The sequence below is a fragment of the Canis lupus genome, chromosome 11 (genome assembly GCF_011100685.1).
Source record: "Canis lupus familiaris isolate Mischka breed German Shepherd chromosome 11, alternate assembly UU_Cfam_GSD_1.0, whole genome shotgun sequence".
NCBI classification, from domain to species: Eukaryota; Metazoa; Chordata; class Mammalia; order Carnivora; family Canidae; genus Canis; species Canis lupus.
The window spans coordinates 57,274,967-57,297,978 of record NC_049232.1 but is presented as its reverse complement, the minus strand read 5'-3'; the positions used below and the strand labels follow the sequence as shown (position 1 = coordinate 57,297,978).

The 23,012-nt window shown below is 37.8% G+C and overlaps 2 protein-coding genes across 9 annotated transcripts in view; one reads left to right on the top strand and one right to left on the bottom strand.

The window, feature by feature from the left end:
* ERP44 (endoplasmic reticulum protein 44) overlaps positions 1-2,814 on the top strand; it is a 94,380-nt gene extending 91,566 nt beyond the window's left edge. For 3 of the 4 annotated variants that reach the window (XM_038552933.1, XM_038552934.1, XM_038552935.1), the window contains exon 12: positions 1,420-2,814. In XM_038552933.1, coding sequence (XP_038408861.1) covers positions 1,420-1,521 — 102 coding nt within the window. In that variant the 3' untranslated portion in view covers positions 1,522-2,814. The remainder of the gene's footprint in view (positions 1-1,419) is intronic. The other variant, XM_038552936.1, reaches the window with a different exon arrangement.
* STX17 (syntaxin 17) overlaps positions 2,808-23,012 on the bottom strand; it is a 71,804-nt gene continuing 51,599 nt past the window's right edge. For 3 of the 5 annotated variants that reach the window (XM_038552937.1, XM_038552938.1, XM_038552939.1), the window contains exons 7-8: positions 15,987-16,073; positions 8,826-15,241 (exon numbers count right to left, since the gene is read on the bottom strand). In XM_038552937.1, the coding sequence (XP_038408865.1) occupies positions 15,002-15,241; positions 15,987-16,073 (327 nt within the window). In that variant the 3' untranslated portion in view covers positions 8,826-15,001. Of the gene's footprint in view, positions 3,982-7,598; positions 7,680-8,825; positions 15,242-15,986; positions 16,074-23,012 lie in introns of those variants that run through there. The other 2 variants (XR_005367055.1, XR_005367054.1) reach the window with 2 other exon arrangements.

Here is a 23,012-nt window from a genome sequence, read left to right as displayed (position 1 = left end):
ATGTTTTAAATATAAAAAAAGGTTTAATGCAGCTTTTCATTTGAGATGTAGAATGCCTCACAACTATTTATATGAAATTTTTGTTCTTGCTTTTTATGTAAATTTTAGCCTAAAAATTTGACTAGTTCTACTTTGTAACTTGTTACAAATAATTTCTATGTTCCTGCTTTGTTAAACACCCCTAAATGTTGCATTTTGATGCATTATTGAGTTAGATCATGTCTATTACCAGTATATACTAAGAGGAAAGATGATATGTAACAAAACTTATGCCCATATGCCCAGAACTTCACTGTTTTGCCCAAGAACCTCCACATATTAAAAGAAAAGCTAAGTCAGTTTTTTCTGAAGAGTCCAATTAAGTTCATTGTTGAGAGTTCCCTTTTAGAATCCAGTGACATGCTTTTCCTGAAGTTTGAGGTCAGGTTTTTCTTTGATAATTAGGCAGCTATAGAAGCAGTTTGTTGGCAGTCACCTAGAGGCGATTATTTCCTTTAGGAAAGTAGGCCTGCTTAATATTTTATCAGGTTAGGAAAAGATGTTACTTACCATTATTATCCTAATTTACTTCAACTACTCCATTAGACAATGAGTTTCTTATATTTTATAGCAAAATAATTATGGCTTAAACCAAACATATATCTCAGTAAAAATACAAATAAAAAATGTATTGGGGAAGGGGAACATGAAAAAATAAAATGGGAAATGTGCAGACTCTGCTTTTTCATTATAATGGGAATGAGCCATGTCCGTGGTATGTACCACAGGTACTATGTGCCTATGTTAACTGGGGGATATTAAAACAATGACAACATGTTTGTTCTTGAGTTGCTCACAGTGTGGAGATAAAGGAGAGACTGACTACTTACAACTTTTCTTTGAAATTCTTAGAAGTCACTCTCAGAGTTCTGCTGTGTATTTTTGTCTACCGTTGGTGCACAAGTAAAATACTACAGAAATTAATTTCTTGCAGTATGGAAATGTTTATTTTCCTCCTTATGTCAACCAATTTCTGGTATCCAGGTAATTGCTAAATGAAAGCTCTATTTACAGAGTTGGTGCCTTTAATCCTCTTTGTAGTCAGTTTTTAAGAGTTTGGACCAAATTAATCACAGTTGTGCTACCTCTACAAAAGAGTCTAGGAAAGCACTTAGGTGTCAGGTATTTTGTTGCCTTCCACTACACCTCAGGAGCTGTCCACAGGTCCATAGGTAAGGGCTTTGTGGCAACCTTGCCCTGGAGAATATTTAGTAAGAGCAACTGAATGGGGAAAGCAAGATTTCAAACTTAACTCTGGTGTTTGTCACAACATCTTTATTAAGCAAATAATTACAAAACTACCATTCATCTGATACTTATTAAAACAGTGTAACTCCATAAAATATATTGATATAAAATGTTTTATTCTTTCTTTTGTAGCAAGTCCAAGATGTAGCAAGCAGTCCACCTGAGAGCTCCTTCCAGAAATTAGCACCCAGCGAATATAGGTATACTTTATTGAGGGATCGAGATGAGCTTTAAAAACTTGAAAAACAATTTGCAAGCCTTTCAAACAGCAGCATCAACTTACGTGGTGGAAATAGTAAACCTATATTTTCATAATTCTATGTGTATTTTTATTTTGAATAAACTGAAAGAAGTTTTGGGTTTTTAATTTGTTTTTCCTCCCCCTGACTCAAAATGCATTGTCATTTAATATAGCCTCTTTTTAAAAACCTGTTAGGGATAAAAAAAATAAAAATAAAAATCAGAGGCCTATCTTTGCTTTAAATCTGTCCTGTAAAATTTTTATAAATCAAATGAAAGGTGACATTGCCAGAAACATACCATTAACTTGCACTACTAGGTTAGGGAGGACTTAGGGGTGTCTCCTGTGTAGTATGTGCTTTTCTTTATATACAACCAATCAATCTTGCTGGTATTTTCATTGTCACATTTCTCAAAGTTAAGAGGGTATATATTCTGGATACTTGGGAGGGGAATAAATTAAAATTTTCACACTGCGTACTGTGTTTTACTGATTGGTCGGATATTGCTTATGAAAATTCCATAGTGGTATTTTTTGGATTCTTAATATGTAACTTAAACATACTATGAAGAGGAGGAGAGCCATAAGCCAGAACATTTGGCAGGAATTGTCCTTATGAATTAAGAAAAAGAAAATGAAAAGTGTTATTAAATTTCTATGTGTTTGTCTAACAAAATGGCATATGGATGGCATTTAAAACTTTGAATTAAACCTAAATTTGAGATACTAGTGGAGGTTACCAGTATTGAACCAGATGACTTTTAAGGCTCCTCCTATCATGACACATTAATTTCCAAAGACAAAAACCAGCAGAGAAATTGTATTTCATTAATTCTAATCTTCTTCTATCTTGTAGAGTCTTGTTATAGTTGTATAGATCAACGACAGTAAGGCACATAACGTTCTTAATTTTTTTCCATTGTAAAATTGTTAGAGGACCCTACCCCCTCTAGATTCCCTGATTTCCCAGGCCTGCAGTGTATAGTCAAATGGGTCCCTGTGCCAGGCCTCAATACTGCCAGGGAACAAAACCAGAGGGAGAGGACCCTCAGTGTCATATCAGGAAGCCCAATGCCAGAGGACAGACAGGTTCAAAATTGGCTTTCCTCTGGGCCTGGGTTGGTGCTATAGGCCAAGAGTCATTTTATACTTGGAGTCTAAGTCAATCCCAGTTTGGGGAAAGATTATTTTTAAGCTTAAAAGGCTGACATGTGCCATTATATGTAGTGTGTAATATATGTAACATCTTCCATTTCTTTTAAAATAAAGTGAATATTTATAATGCATATTTAATGATTGTTATTTTTAAAAAATCAGCCTAGAGTTCTTAGTTATGCATGACTTACCCATCATTTCATTCAGAATAATAAATGTTAATAAGGTGATAAGGGGCATGTTTAATATATCTTACTAGACTGTTAATTAGAAAAGCAGGACAGAGCTTCCTCAAGGTTGGGTTTTAGTTCTGTTTAATTCATTGCTTTTAATCAATAACTCTGAAATCCAAGTTGTAGTCTTCAGGTCAGAGGATGGACCACATCTGAGGCAGTTAGAATGAAAATTCATAAACCTTCAACAAGGCAGCACACAACAGCAAAAGCAGCATTTGCAATTAACTGGAATAAATTTATAATCCTGTAATTGGCTTTTAAAATATTATAAACAAAAGATAACATTCAAATATTGGATTGCAGAGAGCTGACTTGAGAGTAGTTATTATGAAAAAGGCCTCAAGGAACACATGTTCAATGTGATCGAAGATAACTGAATGGCTGCTAAAATAGATTTGAGGCTGCATTATTTAGCTTTTATGCATAGTGGGACTCAAATGTTTACTGAATGAGTGAGATGCAAAGTGATATTGTGGGTAATTTCTGTACCCCTCAAGGGCTATGTGCTCAGCAGGACTGGGTGCCCAGTTTTATAAAAGAAAAAAAAAAAAAAGCTCAAGTGCAAAACACCAAAATGTATTAGAGAAAATAAGTTTTTGCTATAGGGCTAGTGAGGGTGGAGTGAGCAGGAGGCCTGTGGCTAAGAAAATGAGAAAGGAAGTTAGAGAAAGAATGGGAGCTGACTGCAGGCCTTGAATGCCAAGCTAATAGGTCTGTACTGTGTCTTAGGGGCAGCAGAGATCCACTTACAGATTTTTAAGCCAGGAAGTATGTTCATATTTAAGTTTGAGAAAGAATACTCTGGCAGCAGGTCTAGATATGATAAAATAGGTCCAGCACCCGAGAGAGAACGGTCAGAACTAAGAAATGGAGAGGAACAGATACAACATAACAAAGCTGCAGATTCCATAGGGATTTGTCACCAGCTGGACGTACAGAGAGAATGTCCAGGAACCTAGGACTCACAATTCAGACTTCTTCCCTCCGAACCATGCACCAGAGAATGTCACAGGTGTAAGTCTTCTCATTTATCCAGTCTACTTTGGGCTTCAGGCTCCTCAGCTGTGAAGAGAGAGAGAATGCAAGACTGAAGAACAGTTGAGCTGCAAAACCCAACCTAGAAGCAGTCCCTCTGCTTGCCAGCCTTTTCAAGTTTTTCAAAAATTGGTCTAGTAGTGAGGGGGACCATAAAAGGATGAAAACTTCTTTAGATGAAATTCTAAACAAGTTTTAAACAGTTAAGTGAACCTGGAGAAGAAGCTAGAGAATAGGCATCTAAAGCATCTCGTCAAGCTCCATGATGAAGTTGTCAAGATCATGTACAGACGAAGGAAAAACTGGCAAGATAAGGGCCAAAAAAGAGAGTGAAATATAAAACTGTTGAAATACTAAAGCCCAAGGAGCTTAACCTTGCAGAAAGTGCTAAAGTTGCCAAGAAGGCATTAAAAAAATAGAAAAACCTGAGGGTAAAAAGAATAGATGAAGGAGTGTAATGGATTAACAATTAAGAAAACCCCTGGTCATCCCTTTCTCTTCTAGAAAAACACACACACATAAACAATTAAGAAAAGCAGAACTCAACTTTTATTTTTTTCCCTGACAAGAAGACCTAATCTAGCGGGGCTAAAATGAAGTTAACATTAAACAAAAAAGCAAAAGTGAGAAGTAAAAACAATCTTGCCACATTAAATAATTTTAGGGCTCTTTGGACCAAACTGCGGTATCCCAAAGAGCTGCTGGAAGTTTTAAGTGCTGTTAGCACTGGAAATCCTGAGGAAGACTGGAAGGGAACTCTCAATATTCCAGTTTTCAAAATAACTAGAGTTAATGGCTTTAGCTATTTTTCTAGATAAAACATCTCACAAACCAAACTGAAATGTTAGTAATCTATACTTGGGGAAAAGATTTAAATAGGTGGTAAGAATAAAACAGTTATCAATTTTTAAGCCCAATATTTAAAGACCCTGAAGACAGTTGTTTCAGGACTTAAATGGTTTTATGCTGATTATAACCGTTTATGTGTTCATTAAAACAGGTTGGATAGGACCTCTGCTTGGCAACTGTTTTTTAGCTGTGTTTGAATTTTTGTATGTATTTACAAGTAATAAAACTATATTTATAAAATATTCTATATTTTAGACTTTTTACTAATTCAATTTGTCATATGTCATAAATATAATGTGAACCTTTTACTCTGAACCCAGATGACCAGTTACAAGCTTTTCCAGTTTTTATTTTTTAGATTTAATCGTACTTGAATCAGAATAGGAAGCTATATGAATCCAGATGCTGATAGCTCAAACCTGGCCTTTAGTTTGTGTCCAGGCTCGCCCTCAGAGCACGCCGGGGAAGGACTGACCTGCCCTTAGACAGTGGGTTTTGGAGAGGAGGAAGAAAAGTGCAGCCTAGAAACTGCTTTTCTAAAATGCCCCCTTCCTTCTTCCCTTGCCTAACAAATTCTGTCTATTCATCGTTCAGTGCCCAGGACAGTTATCACCCTTTGTGGTCCCACAGCCCTTTATTGATGTATTTTAGAGGACTCAGTCTAATACACAGTTGGGAACATGTATCTGTTTTTCTTACACCACGTGAATGCCACAGATGCAGGAACTCCTCTACCTTTGTATTCCCAGCAATCGAGAGCACTGTAAGATCAATAATTCTTATGGGGGGGGGGGCAAATTACATCATAAATGAAGAAAGGATAGGAAAATATCACTGTCCCTAGAATGGACTCTGCTCCAGGAGAATTAGTAGAGGCTGTCATTTTTCTCTATTAACATGTTACTGCAGGGACGCATGGGTGGCTCAGTTAAACGTCTCTTGGTTTTTGGCTCAGGTGGTGGGATCGAGTCCCGCCTGGGGCTCCATGCTCAGTGGGGAGGCTGCTTGAGGCTTCTCTCGCTCTGCCCCTCCTGCCCTCTCTCTCTCTCTCAAAGAAATAAATCATAAGAAAGTCTGACTGTAGTAGCAAAGCACTGCTAGGAATTGCTGCCCTGTTGTTTCCAGCTCTGGGCCACTCCAGTAGATCGTGTAATTGCCCTGTCTGTGCTGTGCTTCATTTTACTTACTGGGATGGGTGACAGGGAGAAAGCTGCATGGCAACTCCTCTGATGTCATATGTAAATTTGCACATGACACAGGATTCGATCAGTCTGGGAAGCCTGATACTATGATTGTTTTCCTGCCCTCACCACTGCCCCAAATGCATCCTCCCTGGCTACACACAGAGGGAAATAGGATAGAGCATCTATCCTGACGGACCCATTCTTCATATCTTCATAAAGAACATGGCTTTCTGATTTAACATATTGTTTTGACAGTCTATTTCAGAATTTTTCTAGATTACAAGGTAAATTCCCTGGTCCATGGCTTTTGAAATAGAACTTTACCCCTTAAATTTTAGCCTTCTGCCCACGCTCAGTATTCTGGCACTTTTTTATTTTCTGGTCCCTCAGAAATTAGTGGTAGTGCTTTACAATCACATTTACAAGTTCCCACTAACCTTAGGAGGATGATATTTGCCCAAGCCTAGAAACAAATTCTTTTAACACAGATGCTTTTTTTGAGGGGGAGGGAGAGAACAAACTCTGCACTTATTTTCGTTGCTCTTATAACTAGGGTGACCATGTAATTTTTTTCATCCAAACTAAGATATTTGAGAGTGAAAGGAAGCATTAGTAATAACTGCACCAGGACAAAAGATGTAAATCAAGATCGTCCCAGACTAGCTGGGATGTATCATCACCCTATTCCTACCTGGACCTGTTAATACATTTTCATGTTTGGGTATCTTCTTATCAGAGAAAAAAAAAGATTTACTCTCCCCCCCCCCCCCAGTCACCTGTCATCATTATACCATATTCTTAATAACAAGCCTTTTTTGAAAAAGTTATTTTCAGAATTCTTGGTGTTTCTATCAAGTCTCCACTCATTTTAGAGGTCTTCCTAACAAGATTCTCATAGGTCCATGATGCTTTCTCATTAATGTGCTGTTCCTTTAAACTTTAGGAAAAAATAGTAACAATTACCATAACAGTAGCCTCCTAACATTTGTACATTTAATATGAACCAGCCTCCATCCTGGACACTTAACATGTACTAATTGTTTTCATCTTCATGACACCCCTGTAAGACAGGCCAAGGTATCAACAGGGAAGGGGAAATTCAAGTACGTGAAGGCTAAGAAGTCTTGAGTTGTTCACCCTCACCCCAACGCAAATAACAGGTAGCAATTTGTAATGAACACTTAAACCTAGTAAGGAAAGAAAGGGAACTAACGTCCATGAATAAACTTAGTAAGTGCCAAGCACTTTATTCCTTTTCATTCTTGTCAACTCGCTGAAAAGCTGTTTGGTGGGAAAAGTACGTGAACTTGGGTACTGGAGACCTTGGGTCAAAATCCCGTCACATGCCTACCCCTTCACTTCAGCCCTGCACTTTCTTAATTCTAGTCTCCCTGCCTGCCTCACAGAGCAATTAAATTCCTGCTGCTACTTCCGTTTTAATAGTAGGCCATCAGATCCTAAATCCTTCTTGGGTCCCTACTATACTGACCCCATCAATCCTATGGAAGATTGAAGATAAACCCAACTTTTCCAAACAATTTCTTCAGTGATTCAGATCCTATATCCTCTTTAAGTCATGACTCTTAGTTGGAAAAATAGAAATAGCTTTACCTCCAAATTCTGAAATTTTCAATTCATGGCTCCCAAGTCCTGGAGGTATTTTCCAGATTTCTTCTGTTGCATCATTCAGTCCTATGTTAATATATAAAAGTGAGTATTGAGCAAAGGTTTGAAATGTCTTGGAAGGCTTTTTCACATATCCATATATATCCCTGAAAGATGGTACAACACCCAAGCTAGGACCCCATCATTCATTACCTAGAAGTCACTCTTGGGAGGTGTATTTATTTTCCCTTTCTCATCAATGTATTTCATTCCAAAAAATATTCCAAGAAGTAGATGATATAGTCCCTGCCCTGAAAGAAGCTTACAGTCTAGTTGGGGAGATCATACCACTACAAATGAGAAGTTTATAGCTATGAATTTATAAAACTGCAGAATTTGCCACAAGTGAATGAAGCCAATGAATTGCAGTGGTTAAGAAATACTCCTGTAGAAATGGAAAACTGGACCATGAAAGTCTTGGCCACCAACAGGTAAATTTCATGACTATTTTCTCAGTGGGCTTTCAATAAATATTTATGGAATAAATAGCAGGACAGGAAGAAAGCAGGCATTCAGTATGAAGCAGAGGATCTCACAGCAGAGAGACAAGAAAGCACAAATCACTTCTTGCATGTGGGAAAGGAAAACAAATATGCCAAACATACCAAGAACTCCGGCAAAGGTGAGGTTTACTAACTTCCCAGGCAAGGAAGGCCTTAAAAGGAAGAACTCTGAGGATTCTAAGTCTTATCTGATGCAAAGCAACACATTGATTCCTTTGAACAAAGAATTATTAGATTAAAAACATACATAACCACCTTAGTCTCTATTTCCAAACTACCGGCTTCACCACTCTCAACATCTAATTCCTTGGTTTTTCTCTGAGCACGCTATCCTCTTTCATGTTTTCAACCCTTTGTACGTGCAATTCCTCTGCCACCCCAGAGCCCACAACTCTGTCTTCAGTCAGGCAAAACCTTCTTTCAGGTACTGCTCCAATAGCACAGGTCCCACCAAGCCTTCCCCTTTTATTCCAGGCAGCAAACCACTTCATCTTCGGTGCCTTATCTTACTTTGTTCATTCCTCTTATAAGGTACTTACCACATGTTACCATGATTTATTTGCTTTATGTATCAGAATTCATTAGCTTGAATGGTTTACGAGGGTAGATTCTCTGGGTCTAACATTTTTCTATGTATGGCCCTGGCACTAAACACACAACAGGCATTCAATTCACTGTTTGTTGAATGAATTTATTGCGTGTTTCCTTATACAAGCACCACTCAACAACATAATGAATTCAGTAAGCTTTACAGAATTTGTAGAAATTCTCACCATTGGGCCTTTTCTTGTGCTGACCCTTGCTAACAACAAGGGTTTAACAATAAAATGGAAAATATCTTAGGGTGTTTAATTAATGAAGTCCAGGTAAACATTTTTTTTTCATGATTAACCATAATACAAGAAAATCTCAAGTACTTGAGAAATGTATGAATAACATGTATCTTGAGTTGTTCTTCTCAAATATTTATTAGTCAAGTTTCTCACAGGAGCTAGACAATGGTCCATTCAAGGCTGGAGTATCTATGCTGCTGAAGAAAAGTCCCCATGCTCTGGCTATCGGATGCACAGGTGACAAGACTGACATTGTTTCGGAGGTTAAATTGGATATAATTTCTTCTGGGGGGACAAAAGATTTTCCTTAACTTTCAGGCTGACTAGTTGTGTAAAATGCAGTATTACAGAATTTTCATCTGAACAAATGTAAACATTTTATTACCAGTTTGTAACTTTTAAAAACCTTAAAATCATTTTTATGGAATGTCTGATTCTCAGTGGCACTGTCAGATGGTGAGTAGTTGAGTTTGAAGAGAGAAAGCTAAGGCCAGAATAAGGAAAGCTGTGAAGGCCAACCTAAGGGGTTTGAACGTTATTGAGTATTCAAGGGAGAACCACTGGAAATTATTTCAGCAGAAAAATGGAAGAGGGACCTGGTTCTCATTCCCGTGGCAGTGAAGTGAGGAATGGCTTAAAGTTGGGGAAAATGAGGTAGGGGGAATGAGGTAATACAGTCATTTACTAGAGTGATGACCATGAATATATTTAGAAGTGGATACAACTAACATTCAAAGTACAATTGACAGGACCCAGTGAGAGACTAGATATGAAGAATGGAGAGTGTCAAGCTGCTAACTGCTGGGCTTTACAGTTAGCGAATCCCTGGCTGGAACAGGGGAAGGAAGGCAGCCACACTAAGAAAAAGCTTAGCATGGGAGAGACAAAGCCAAAATTAGCACTCTGATCTCCTGATCCCCCATCCTATTTTCTTTTCACTATAGCTATTGCCTGATCTGGAATTTAAGCTGGTCTGAAAGACCATAAGCCTCAGCATGCAACTTGATATAGCATAACAAAACCTCAGTTAAATTACTTTGAGGGTTTTGGCTTTTTTTTTTTTTTTTTCTTAGACCTTGGTATAATTCTAGCTGTTGTGCTAACTAGCTTTGATCTTGGGCAAATCATTTTTATTCAATTTATTTTTTTTATTCAATTTATTTCTTTTTTGAATTTACACAGATATATTTCTTATCTCTGGAAATAAATAATTTCTTTGAGGGTAGTAATGTGAAAAATAATATGCATCTTTTTCCACTGACTGTTTATAATACCAAAGAAGTTTCTCTGTAAAATGGTGTCAAATTAACGAATATAAATACCAAGAACCACCTGTTACAAACAAAATGAAATGTTAAAAACACAAACAGAACCTGAATTGTTTACATTAATTTAGGCTCATGGGGAAGATGTCCTACCTTTTATTAGTCTTCTGATTCTAAGAACATTGTCTAATATTCCTAAGTATCTGAGAGCAAAGCTACATTGTACTTTAACACAAGAGAAGAACTTGTCCATTTCACAAGAGAACCTTTTCCCCAGGCTTTTCATCATCCTTCCTCCCAGATGTTATGTGGCAGCAATGAAGGGCAAAGGGGACCCTGAGAAACACCTTTCAGTTTTAAGTTAACAAAAAGCATGGCTTGGTTTGGTTTCTGTTCTTCACTGGAGAGAAATGCTGCACATTACATACTTCTATTTCCAGATTCCTCACCTTCTTGTGATTGATATTATCAACATTTCAGTCCTTACTCCTGTGCAAACTACTTATGACATTTACAAGCAGCCCACAGACAAAGGTTTTGGGACTTGTAGGATTCTCCCTTTATAACATTCAGCTTCAATATAAACTAAAAGTTCTTGCTCCAGGAACTCTGGCCAGCATACCCGCTTTCTGGGTTATTGGCTCCAGCAAAGGTGGGTAGGAGAACTAAGCCAGCAGAAGAAAAGCAAAACTGAGAAAGGAAGAGAGGAGAGGTCATAAGGACAAGGGAGTGTAATCCGTGACTAATAAAATGCTGAGATGGCTTTTCTATGTGGTTTGCAAAATGTCTTTGGAGCCAATTCCAAAAGAAAAGTTTCAAACATGTTCTAAGTAATATAGCATCACTGCAGTAAGTACATGGCTTCCCAAGGGTACCATTTTAAAAGACAGTAATCATTTGATTCTATGAGTTATGATAGATTTTTAAAACAGTAGAGTTCATTTTTAATATATAAAAAAAACACTGAAAAGATGGCTATAACTCACGGAATACAAGGAAATTTGTAGGATGCGTAGATGGGATAGAAACATTTTTAATTTTACAGTCTAAGGACCAAATTCAGCTAGGTAACTGTGCATCAGCCACTATTAAAAACTTTGAGGCTGCAGGACACTTCATGACAAAAGATAAAACAAAAAACAAACAAAAAATCCACAAATTGTTGGCACATGAAATTTCACAGCAAGCCTGCCTTATAGAATATACTGGTGTTTAGGTGAAGCAGGATGAATGAATCAGTTTTATACACAGAAGTATGAGAGTAACTGAAATTTTTGTAGTTCAAGAGACTTGGTTAACATTCCTCTGGTTTCAACCTTTTACAGCTGAATAACCCTTTTCAAGTCACTTAACTTCTTTGAGACTCAGTTTCCGTACCTATATAATGCCTAGTGAAGTGCCTGGAAAAGAGAAGATATTCAATAAATACCAGTTCCTCCATAGGGTGTTTTCTTCTTTTCAAACTAAGAGTCACAACCCATTGGTAGATTATGAAATCAATAGGTAGGTTGCAACCAGCCATATTTTAAAAACTGAAATAAAAAACATCAGAGAACACTACACATAATGGTATTGTTCCATTATTCATATGCTGAGTTCTGATGTAAATGCATTTTTTACCGTGGGTTACAACCACAAAGTTTCAAGGTCTCTAGGGAGAAATTCTCGTATTATTAGATCATAAAGTCTTTAGAAAAACAAAAAAAAAGTCTTTAGGAGCATTGCATTTATTCAAATGAACTTCTATATATTTTCTCCCCCTAATCTGTATTTTCCACCTCTGTGACTTCATTTTATAACTGGAAGTTTATACCACTATAATTTTTAAGAACTTAATCAAAGTGACCCTTATCTTCTAATCTGAATCTAGTAAAAATAAGACATGAATCACAGAAAAGATGAATTTAATCTGATACCTAGGGCATTAAATTCAGTTTAAGATTGGCTTCTGCATCATATTAACTAATTCATACCTCTAAACACTTTATAGGTATATCATTTATAGTTGATTAAACACTTCAAGAAATTTCTACAAAAAGTTAGCTATTATGTTCTATTATGGGGAAATTAGATACAATTTCTAAATAATTTTAAATGATAAGACTTTGTAAAAGGACTGTGGTTTACCTGAGCATAAATAAAGACTGCTCCTGATATTCCAATCCTGATTAGTAAAAATCAAAGGCTTATATGAGCACATACAGTGGTGTCCCAAACTGGCTGGTAGAAAATAAATCCCCAAACAAAATATAAGCTTCAATTATAGGCCTATTCTCTTCTCTAGTTCTCAGTGTAAAACTAGCCTGACAGGATAATGAGTCCCTAGTGCCAATAAGATGGTGGATGGACTAAGAGGCACCTGGCTGGCATAGGCAGTTAAGTGTCCAACTCTTGGTTTGGCTGTCATGATTTCAGGATTGAGCCCCACATCAGGCTCCATGCTCAGCTCAGAGTCTGCTTAAGACTCTCTCCCTCTCCTTCTGCCCCTTCCACTCATGCTCTTTCTCTCTAAAATAAATAAATCTTTAAAAAAAAAAAAGATGATGGGCTAAAAAGTGTAGCCAATTGTGGGCTGGCAGAGTGGGAATGATATGGAGCCATGAAGACTGGGCCACGCTGAAAGCCAAAACACTTAGAAATTATAGAATTCAATGATACAGCTGAATCCTGATGTAACTAATACCTTAAATTTATAATTTTATAAATTTAAAATTTAAATTTATATGGCATAAAATTTAAAAATTTTATCAATTTTTTGACCAGGCCAGATTGGCTATTGTTAGAGTTACCTATGGGGCTGAAGTTAAGCAACCTGGGTGAGTCTGGTCCTCACTCTGGTCTGAATACCCTGTGTTAAAGGGACAGCAAGAATCAGAAAATATTTAAAGAGGTGGAGCTCCAAAGCAATTATCCCAACCTTACGGATACCCAGTATCAAATACTGGATCAGAATCTAACGCTTATTCAAAGCACTTCCTTCTTGGCATTCTACTGAAGATACAAGTCAGCAGATAGCAATACTTGATATTTTCCAGTTATTTGATGGCAGTAAAAAATGGTGCTTTCTCTTCATTAGAATTCATTGATGAGTCAAAAGAAAAAAGTGTGAGAGAGGTCTGTCTAGATTAGAGAAAGAAGTAAAAGGTAGCAAACAAACAATAAAAATTATCAAGAGTAAACTCAGCAAGAGAGAAGTAATAAACCACTCAGCCACCTGAGGACTATTGGGGCTCCTGAGCTCACACATTTTGTGGTATAGGTATCCATTCTTCTGCCCCCAGAAAATAGTAATGATTAAGGCAAAAGGTGGTTCCCTCCTATTTCAAATGAATTGGGGGGTACAGGATGAGGCTACCTATTATTTTCAATTCTTTTTCAAAAAATTAAAACCTTTTTGCTATTTGAGATACACACTGCATTGGGCTGAGCCATGCTTGCTGTCAATGTCAAGTGTTGGGATTAGCACCACAAATCCTTCATCAGGACCAATCTTGGCAACAGGCTTTGTCTATCATCTTGAGTGTGAGAAAAGCCGAGCAAGAATGCCATTCTTAGGAAGAAGTAACAGCTGTGAAAAGTAAAATAAAGCACAGGAGACAGCAAAGCCTGGGGAAAAAGATGGTAGTAACAGAAGTGAGGTAGAAAGCTAGTTCTTAGCTCCCCCAAGGGCCAGCTGAAAAGTCTTAGGGTCAGAGATTCCCTGTGTGGCAGGCACATCAGTCTCTTGAAATTGTAAGACGTCCCAAGAAATGGTCTGGTATCGCCCTTACCCTCTGCTTATTCTTTATCTCAAACTCTAACAGTGTTGGAAATATTTGGAGATTTCTCTTCTTTTCTTTCTCTCTTTAACCTAGAGGTTACAGGAAAGGATGAACAGAGATGGGAGACAATACAAGAAAGCAGATTATGAGACAAGTCCTCAGTACATATGGGTAGAATCACCCCCTGAGTCAGAATTACAAGGGAGGGAAGGCAGAGGGCACTAGATCTTTGAGGTGTTAAATAGACAGGCTGACAGAGCAAGTTTAGTGACTGGCTCAATAGTCTCCTATCACTCGAGAGTCTGTGTTCTTTATTTAAAGAGACAGAAGGAAGAGTTCAGAGGAGAAGCTTGTGTCACAAACTAAGATATCTCAAAGAGAAGTGCACCTTCTTACACTTCTTACATTTTCTTACATGATTAGTGTCCCTCATCAGAAAATACAGGTGGACCAAGCCACAAGAGGGTTCACCAAATGGATTCCACTATGTAGTTCACCCCTGCCCCTCACCAGATCCTGATTTCCTTATTTGATAAGAAAGGCTCCTGAACTCCCCATTCTTTTCTTTGTTAACAGGCCTAAATAACCTCCTATATTTAGGAGATAAATAAGCATGCTTATAATACACTCAGCCTTTGGGTCTCCAAGTCAGGGTTATGGAATAAACATCATGTCCACACATTTCGAGTCCTTATCAATATTATAAATTCATTTTTCACATTTCCAGGCAGAAAATCTGCTCCTTGGCAGTCTTTAAACTTTACCTGACAACGTAGCTCACCCTCAGTCCAGGCTCCTCAATCTCTAACATCTCTGTTAACACTCCAGCAAACAACAAAATACATCCACTCATCACAGTTCAATCCCACTTGAGCATCTACAGCCACTATCTTGATAGAATCATGTTCCAAAAGCTGAGTGTCCAACAGCAGCAAAAGTCCTCATTAGAATAGACATGTTGGCGCCAATAATACTAAAGTTTGGTTTTTAACTGCATTTTTTGTCAGTTTGGCTGGGAAGGTCTGGACAGCTGGAAGTGAGCTTCTCCATCATTTTCTGTTTCTTTCTTTGTATCAATTTTCCACCTGTGAAGCCCAACACCCCACCACCAAGTGCAGCTGCAATTCCTGCCACTTTGAAGCCTGCAAGGAGGCCAATCGGACCCCCCACCACTCCTCCGATGAGTGCACCTGCCACAGGCAGAGTTGCCAGCTTGTATTTTGCAGCCTGTAAAAAAAAAAAAATAAAAAAAATAAAAAATTCAATTTAGAAATTGAGTTGAGAATATCTGCCTGTGGTGATGTGCATTTTCCTCTCATTACTCCTGGCAATGCCTCTTTAACTCTTGGTACATAATTAACCTTAGAGATTGGGGAGTGGGGGGAGTGGTGTATTCCACAGGTACTACAATTGCTTCTGGTCTCAGAACTTAGAGAAATGAGCTATAAAAAGCAGACTACTGCCAATTGATTTTACTTGCAAAACAATCAATCTACTAACTATCTAGGAAGCTTATTTAAACAGTTTCAGCTACTATAGATACCCCAAAGCTTTTACATTGCATAGAGATTATTCTGTGCTGTATACCTGGGGCTAAAAGCAATATTCTATGGAAAATAGACGGTCGCACTCCACACATGCCGTCACATCCTTACACTTTTGCCCCAACTGGATTCCGCCAACACTCTCTACTTCACTATCTGAACCTCTACAAATGCTCCCTTATAACACCAAAATGCCTTATAGCAGGGCTTTGGTTTATTCCCTAAAAAATTTCTCTCCCAACAGAGTGGATCTTAGAGTAGAATATTACAACAGTCATTGATTTCTTGCACTACCTATGTGTCATTTGTTCCTTATTTCCTTAATTGCTGGTTCCCTCCACATTAAAGAGAGCAGATCAATTGGGTTAATACTAGAGATTCCTGGGAGCCAGAGTACCATTGATTTGTCAGCAGGAGCAGAATCTTACCTTCCCCAAGTTTTTGGTTCCCTCTTCAACATTCACAGCAGCTCTGTTGACATGGTCTTCAATGCTGTCAATCTTCTCCTGCTGAGACTAGATGCAAAGGAATTATGAGTGAGCGTTCCTGCTGGGGAGCAGCAGTCAGCCAATACACACTATTTTAATTCCTGTAATCAGGATCCCGTGTACTGTAGCCTTGCAGTCTGAATAGTGCTTCATTAATAGCGTCTGATAAACTATGTTGAAAGTACAAATTCACTTGTATACATAAAAAAAGAGGGGGACTTATTAGATAATAAAAGGGTGGCACCTTTATAGGAGAAAGCATTTCACACTAAAATTCAAACATACATATTATTCTCCAAATGAATCTACTTTGTAAGAGAAGAAAAATCCAAATAAGCATTTACATGTAGAAGTTGATGATAAAAAAAACAAAACCAAACAAAAAACCTCCTTATCTTCTTTGAAGAGTCAAAGATTTAAAACAGGCAAATTTGCCTTAGGAATAAAATGCCCTGGATCCAATAAATACAAATGATTACATTTTAAAAATGAGAACACAATTTGGTTTGATCTGTCATTAAAACTTTCTACTTGTGATATGCAGTAGGGAGCACTGAATGAATTTACTGTCCTGAGCTTCACACCTGTACACTTTAATACATTTTAAAATCATGACAAGTTAAGATGTTCCAGATCAAAGATATTAATAAAGCAATCTACAAAAAAAGGCAACACCTGTGCTGACACAATAGCACTTGTGACACATAGAACCTCTGGGTAGAAGGAATGATTTTCCTCTCAGAGGTGAAGCCCCACTACATTTCTCACAAGTGGTTACTGAACCTCAGCTCAAACACCACCAGGGATGGGAACTCAATTACTTGCCACAGGAACAATGGGAATTTTTAAATAAAATGTAGACAGAATTTACATACAATAATATGCACCCATTTTAAGGGTACAGTATGATAAATTCTAATAAACGTATAAAACCCAAGTGACCACCATCACATCAATATATAGGCCAGGGTTTTTATTTGTTTTTGAAGATTAATTCATCTGAGAGAGAGCATGTGCATATGGGGAAGGGGGTGGAGAGAGAGAGACAGAGAGCCTTATGCAGACTACATGCTGAGTGCAGAGCCCAACATGAGGCTTGATCCCACGATGCTGAGATTAGGACCTTAGCCAAAAACAAGAGCTGGATGTTTAACCAACTGAGCCACCGAGGCACTCCTAGGTTTTTTTTTTTGTTGTTGTTGTTTTAATTCATAGAAAAAAGGAAGAGAATCCCTCTTTGATCCCAGCTAAATCCCACTCTTACAATGACTGTGAAATAATTCAAGTTTAATCCTCAAGCACTTGATTCCCTCTTAACTTACACTGCATTAGATATTACACTTAACTCCAACCATCTTAAAGAACATGTAACAACACAGCTGATTTTTTCCCCACAGTTGCTTCCTATCAGCCTTACTGACATTCCTTCCCTTCTCATACACCAAGTATGTACCTTTTCACTGGTAGACCTTTCATGGTATCGCTTCATTCCTGTATTCTCCCCTGCTATCTTGCAATCTCTAACACAACCCCTAAACAAGTCCTTTATCAGTTTTCTTCTGAACATTTCTGTCAGAGACAAGTACAACAGTGATTCCTGCATGTGAGTGCACACCAGAATCACCCAGAGGACTTATTAAAGCATGGACCGCTGGGTCCCACACCCAGAGTTTCTGATTCAGTAGACTTTAGGTGAAGCCTGAGAATTTGCATGTCTAATGAGTTCCCAAGTGATACTGCAAGTCCACACAATGGGATTAAGGGCACAACCTTTGGACAGATGTCCTGTGTTTAAATCCCAGCACTGTGTGCCCTTGGACAAATTACTCAAATTCTCCAGGTGTCAATATTCTCATCTCTCAAATAAGGATAATATACCTCAGGGAGTTGAAGTGAGGCTAAAATGAGATAGGGTCTGTAGAGTGTGAGGAGAAAAATAGAACAAGTCATGATCTTCTCAAGAAAGCTTAGCTCCCATCTTTCTTTTCTAAAAAGCATATTAAACCTTTTCCTATGACGCTTGAAAATTCTTGGGCATTAAAACATTAGATCTCTCCTAGTCATTCATTGTTTTTCTTTTCCTCATATAATAAACTTTTTAATGTTAGCTTTCTTTTTCCAACCCACAGAAGCATAAGTGCCAACACTAATAATACCCAACCTGTTGGGATTTCTTTTTTTAAATTTAAATTCAATTAGCCAATATATAGTTATATTAGCTTCAGATATAGAGTTCAGTAATTCATCAGTTGCATATAACACCCAGTGTTCATTAAAGTGTCCTCCTTAATGCCCATTACCCAATCACCCCCAGCACCTTCCTTCCAGCAACCCTCAATCTCCTGTAGTTAAGAGTCTCCCATGTTTTGTCTCCCTCTGATTTTTTCCCAGTTTTCCCTCCCTTCCCCTATGAACCTCTGAGCTGTTTCTTATATTCCACATGAGTGAAACCATATGGTAATTTTCTTTCTGATTGACTTATTTTGCTTAGCATAGTACTCTCCAGTTCCAGCCTACCGGGATTTGACACTGAATTTTAAGATTTTTTAAAAAAATTATTTATTCATGAGTGACACAGAGAGAGGCAGAGACATAGAGAAGCAGGCTCCCTATAGGGAGCCCAATGTGGGACTCGAGCCCAGGATCTTGGGATCACGACCTGAGCCAAAGGCAGACGCTCAACTACTGATCTACCCAGGTGCCCCATGACACTGAATTTCTATCACTGTTTCCATTTGGGACACCCCCAACACTTTCCATTTTTGCCTGAAAGTTTGTGCTAGCAGATAAATCACAGGTGTTACCATCAGCCTCCACTTCTTGATGAGCTGAGGGGTAGACGGAAAAAAACCCAACATGTCTCCTCCTCTCTCTCAGTCCCCAAGTAATTCCATCAAGATGATGGAGCCTGCTAGACTTATTGTCATTTCTATACCCTGTTTCATCTCATCGCCTCAGAGAAATATTTTTGATACTCCTTCTTAAAAAGGTTGGATATTCAGTTCTATGACTCTTTTTCTTATTTTTTAAAGATTTTATTTATTTACTCATGAGAGACACAGAGAGAGACAGAGCCATGGGCAGAGGGAGAAGCAGGCTCCTTGCAGAGAGCCCGATGCAGAACTCGATCCTGGACTCTGGGATCACGCCCTGAGTCAAAGGCAGACGCTCAACCACTGAGCCACCCAGGCTTCCCTCTTCTTTTTAAATAAATAAAAATTTAAAAATAATTTAAATATTTTTTCACAAAAATCTTTTGGTATAATTGAGAAAGGACCACAAGACAAAATGAAGCCTGAGATCACTGATGCTCCCTTATCACTGATATCACCAATACTTGATGAGGTCTGTCTCACCCTGAGGAGTAGCCCACACTTGAATACTTAATCACCGACATGTGGAAGCTTGCTTAAATGTGGACATGGAGATAAGGCAGAGGGTAGACCAGTCCCTCTCCTGGGATCAACAACCGTCCCTCAGTTATACAGACTTGCCTTTTCTTCCCCTATTTTTCTTGGTGTGAAGCCCAAACTTTGCCCATATCTTCAAATTCTGCTTCATAAATATCGAATTTAAAGAAGATCAATGACACAATTATAATTAAGCAGCAAACCAGTGCCAGTTGTCAGTCACTGTCTAAGAATGCCAAACTAGATTCCATTCAGACTTGTTCACCGTGTCTTTGGTTCTTTATGCTGGGCCAAACCATCTAACTACCACCTTACTGCAGAGTACAGGAAACCAACTTCCTGATGATAGTGGCTCAGAAGTCTCCTCCCATATACCTACCAACCTCCCCTTTGTGCTTCTGATTTGCTTATGTTGCTTTCCTCTGTCTGGGTCTCCCACATTTGACAATCTTCAAACTCCCTTCTTGACATTTTATACTTTGGCCCCTCCTATATATTCTCAGCATCCCTTTATCAAAGAGTTAAACCATACAGGAAAGACACTAGTGTTTCTGTAAAGTAATATAAAGACTCTTCCCTTTTTTAAAGGAAAAGAATTCTCAAAAGACTAAGAATATGCCTATGAATTTCATTTTTAAAAATACTGAGTTAGGGCCCTTTATCTTCCTGAAAAAATAATTGAATCTTAATGAGCAGTTGTAGGAGCATCTAAGATTCTGAAAAAAAAAAAAAAAAAAAAAAAGAGTAATTTATTAAGTTAATGTTGGTCAAGTAGAATGCAGTTTTCCCTTGAATGCTTATTGTGGACACTTGTATAACCAGCATCCTCTTTATCAAGCAACATAATACATTGAAAAAATCCATGCAAATCTATTTACATCAATAAAAATGCTCTCCTTTGGAGAGTCTTGCTAGTCGTTGTATGGTTTTATTAATGTGCCAAAAAAGCTATGGGTTTCTTTAAGAAGTTATTGCCAAAACTGCAGTTATTTTCCTTTATTATATTCCTGACTCTCGCAATTCTAGCTATCTTTTAAGGCTAGCCTCTAATCTTGGATCTTGGTCAATCCAGGTAACACTGAGCTATCCTGGTTTTTAAGTCCAAAAGTATGTAATCTATAATTCTTAATCATAGCCAATAAATAATACACACAGAAAAGCTCAGAAACATACAAAGACTACTATATACAGACAGAGTCCAGGATTATATTGACCTAGAGTAGGTGATAAACAGAGTAGGAAAGTAGGATGTTGATATCATGGGATTCAACAATAGGAGAGGGACTCTAGAGACTATAGTACTAAAATGTCTAAAGGTAACAGTGGTGGCAGAAGTAAAACTCTAAGCAAGAAGCCAAAGAGGGAGATGACTGGGTGGCTCAGGTAACCCTGGTTGAGCATCTGCCTTCAGCTCAGGTCGTGAACCCAGGCCTGGGAATCGAGTCCCGCATCAGAGTCCCTGCAAGGAGCCTACTTCTCCCTCTATGTCTCTGCCTCTCTCTCTGTCTCTCATGAATGAAAAAATAAAACCTTTAAAAAAAAGAAAAGCCAAAGAGGGAATCCTATAAGGGAAGGACAAAGGCAGGAGTGCAGTTGGGGGTCAGTGAAAGGAAACAAGATGGGAAGTAAAAGACATTATCTCATTTAGTCGTCCCACAATTTTATAAAGCACATTGTTGTCAAACAACATTCTTAAGGTCAAATAGGTAATAAATCTGATTGATCTGATCTAATCCTTTACAATCCAGTTTTTAGGTATCCAGAGTAAAAACCATAGGGAATAAGGTAGAAGGGAGAAACAAAACTGGACCAGCAGCAAGGGTGACATGCCACTGGGCTACAGGCCCAGAGTTCTTTAAATTCCCCTTGACAAGAAAAAAGGCTAGTTCCACAGTTACAGGAAGAGAAGAGGGCACTTGAGCAATAAAGATTGAAGAAAACTGAAGCAGGGTGCTTAGTAGATATTAGTTTATTATTGGATCACACCTGGATCTCTCAATGGCTTTGCAGGTTCATTTTTCATTATGGTAAAAAAAATACATAATATAAAAATTACTATTTTAACCATTCTTAGTGTGCAATTCAGTGGCATTAAGTATATTCACAATGTTATGCCATTATCAAGACTATCCTATAGGGTTGTTTTTTTTTTTTTTTTAAGATTTATTTAGTCATGAGAGAACATAGAAAGAGGCAGATACATAAGCAGAGGGAGAAGCAAGCTCCCTGCGGGGAGCCCGATGTGGAACTCGATCCCAGGATCCCAGATCATGACTTGAGTCAAAGACAAATGCTCAATCACTGAGCCACCCAGGCCCCCTGATTTTTTTTTTAAACTATTTTGTACTTTTCATTGAGCCTAGTTAGCACAGTACTATGCACATAGAAAGGGCTCCAAAAATACATGGCTAATTTGTCTAGAATCTATCACATCCATGTGATGATAATTAGAGGATGTGGTCACTCTGCTTATGTTCCCAAGTCATTTGGTGCCTAAATGGAGCTTCTGTGAGTCCTGACCATTTGGTCATGAGAACTCAATTACCCTGGGAATAGTAATCAGGGGTTCTCCTTTGAGCTTCTGCCTAATAGCTTTCTGTCCCATGGCCTCACACAGATTATAATAAATAGGACATTTGTATAGAACCATGGCTATAGCCAAAGTGTTCCTACACAAATCTTCCTAAGATTAGGGGTTGGGAGCTGCTTACGTAACCTAATTGGATATATAATTGTTAAATGGCCACAAGCCCTCAATTTTCCTTTCATGTGCCTATCCCTTTAGAAGGGAAATGTATTTGTCTGGAATGAGAACTTTGTACATGTTTAGTTTGTTTCTTAAATCAACTTTATTGAGGTATAACTTATATACATTATAATTCACAAATTTTTATGTGTAGATATCAATGATTTTTGACAAATGTATATACTTGCAGAACCATACATGTACAGATTTTACAAACAGCATTAAATCAGAGAGTTAAAATAACTGAATAAAACTTGATTCTGAAACAACAAATATTTGGGGATTCTTGTATCGTTCCCTTTTATATGCAAGTATATTGACAGATTGTATAGCTACCTAATCCAGAAACTTCAAGCATTTTGCTTCTTCTGATTTAGAAGCATCAAAAAAGGAAAATGCTTTAAACAATTTACTGATGTTCAATTTTAGGCATTAGATTTTAAGAAAAAATATAAAAACTAGAAAACAAGCAGATGAAGGGATTAGCACTGAAAAGCCTAGGAATCACACATTCTAGAAAGAACACATTTGAGAATTAAGAGCTCTTAAAAGAAAAAAAAATATGATGACGTTGGACAGGGTGAGGAAGGATAATGTTGGCCTCAAAAAGTTGAAAAATATTATATGAGAAAATGACAAAACTTGTTCAGTATATGGTTCCAAGAGGGCAAAAGTACCAATGGGAAGTTATTACAGGGCAGAGTTTATATCAGGAAGAACTTCTAAGAGGTAGAGTCTCCAAATGGAATGGCTAAAGTATAGAGTATTCCTGTACTATAATTGTTCAAAAAGAGGTGAAAAACCATCTAT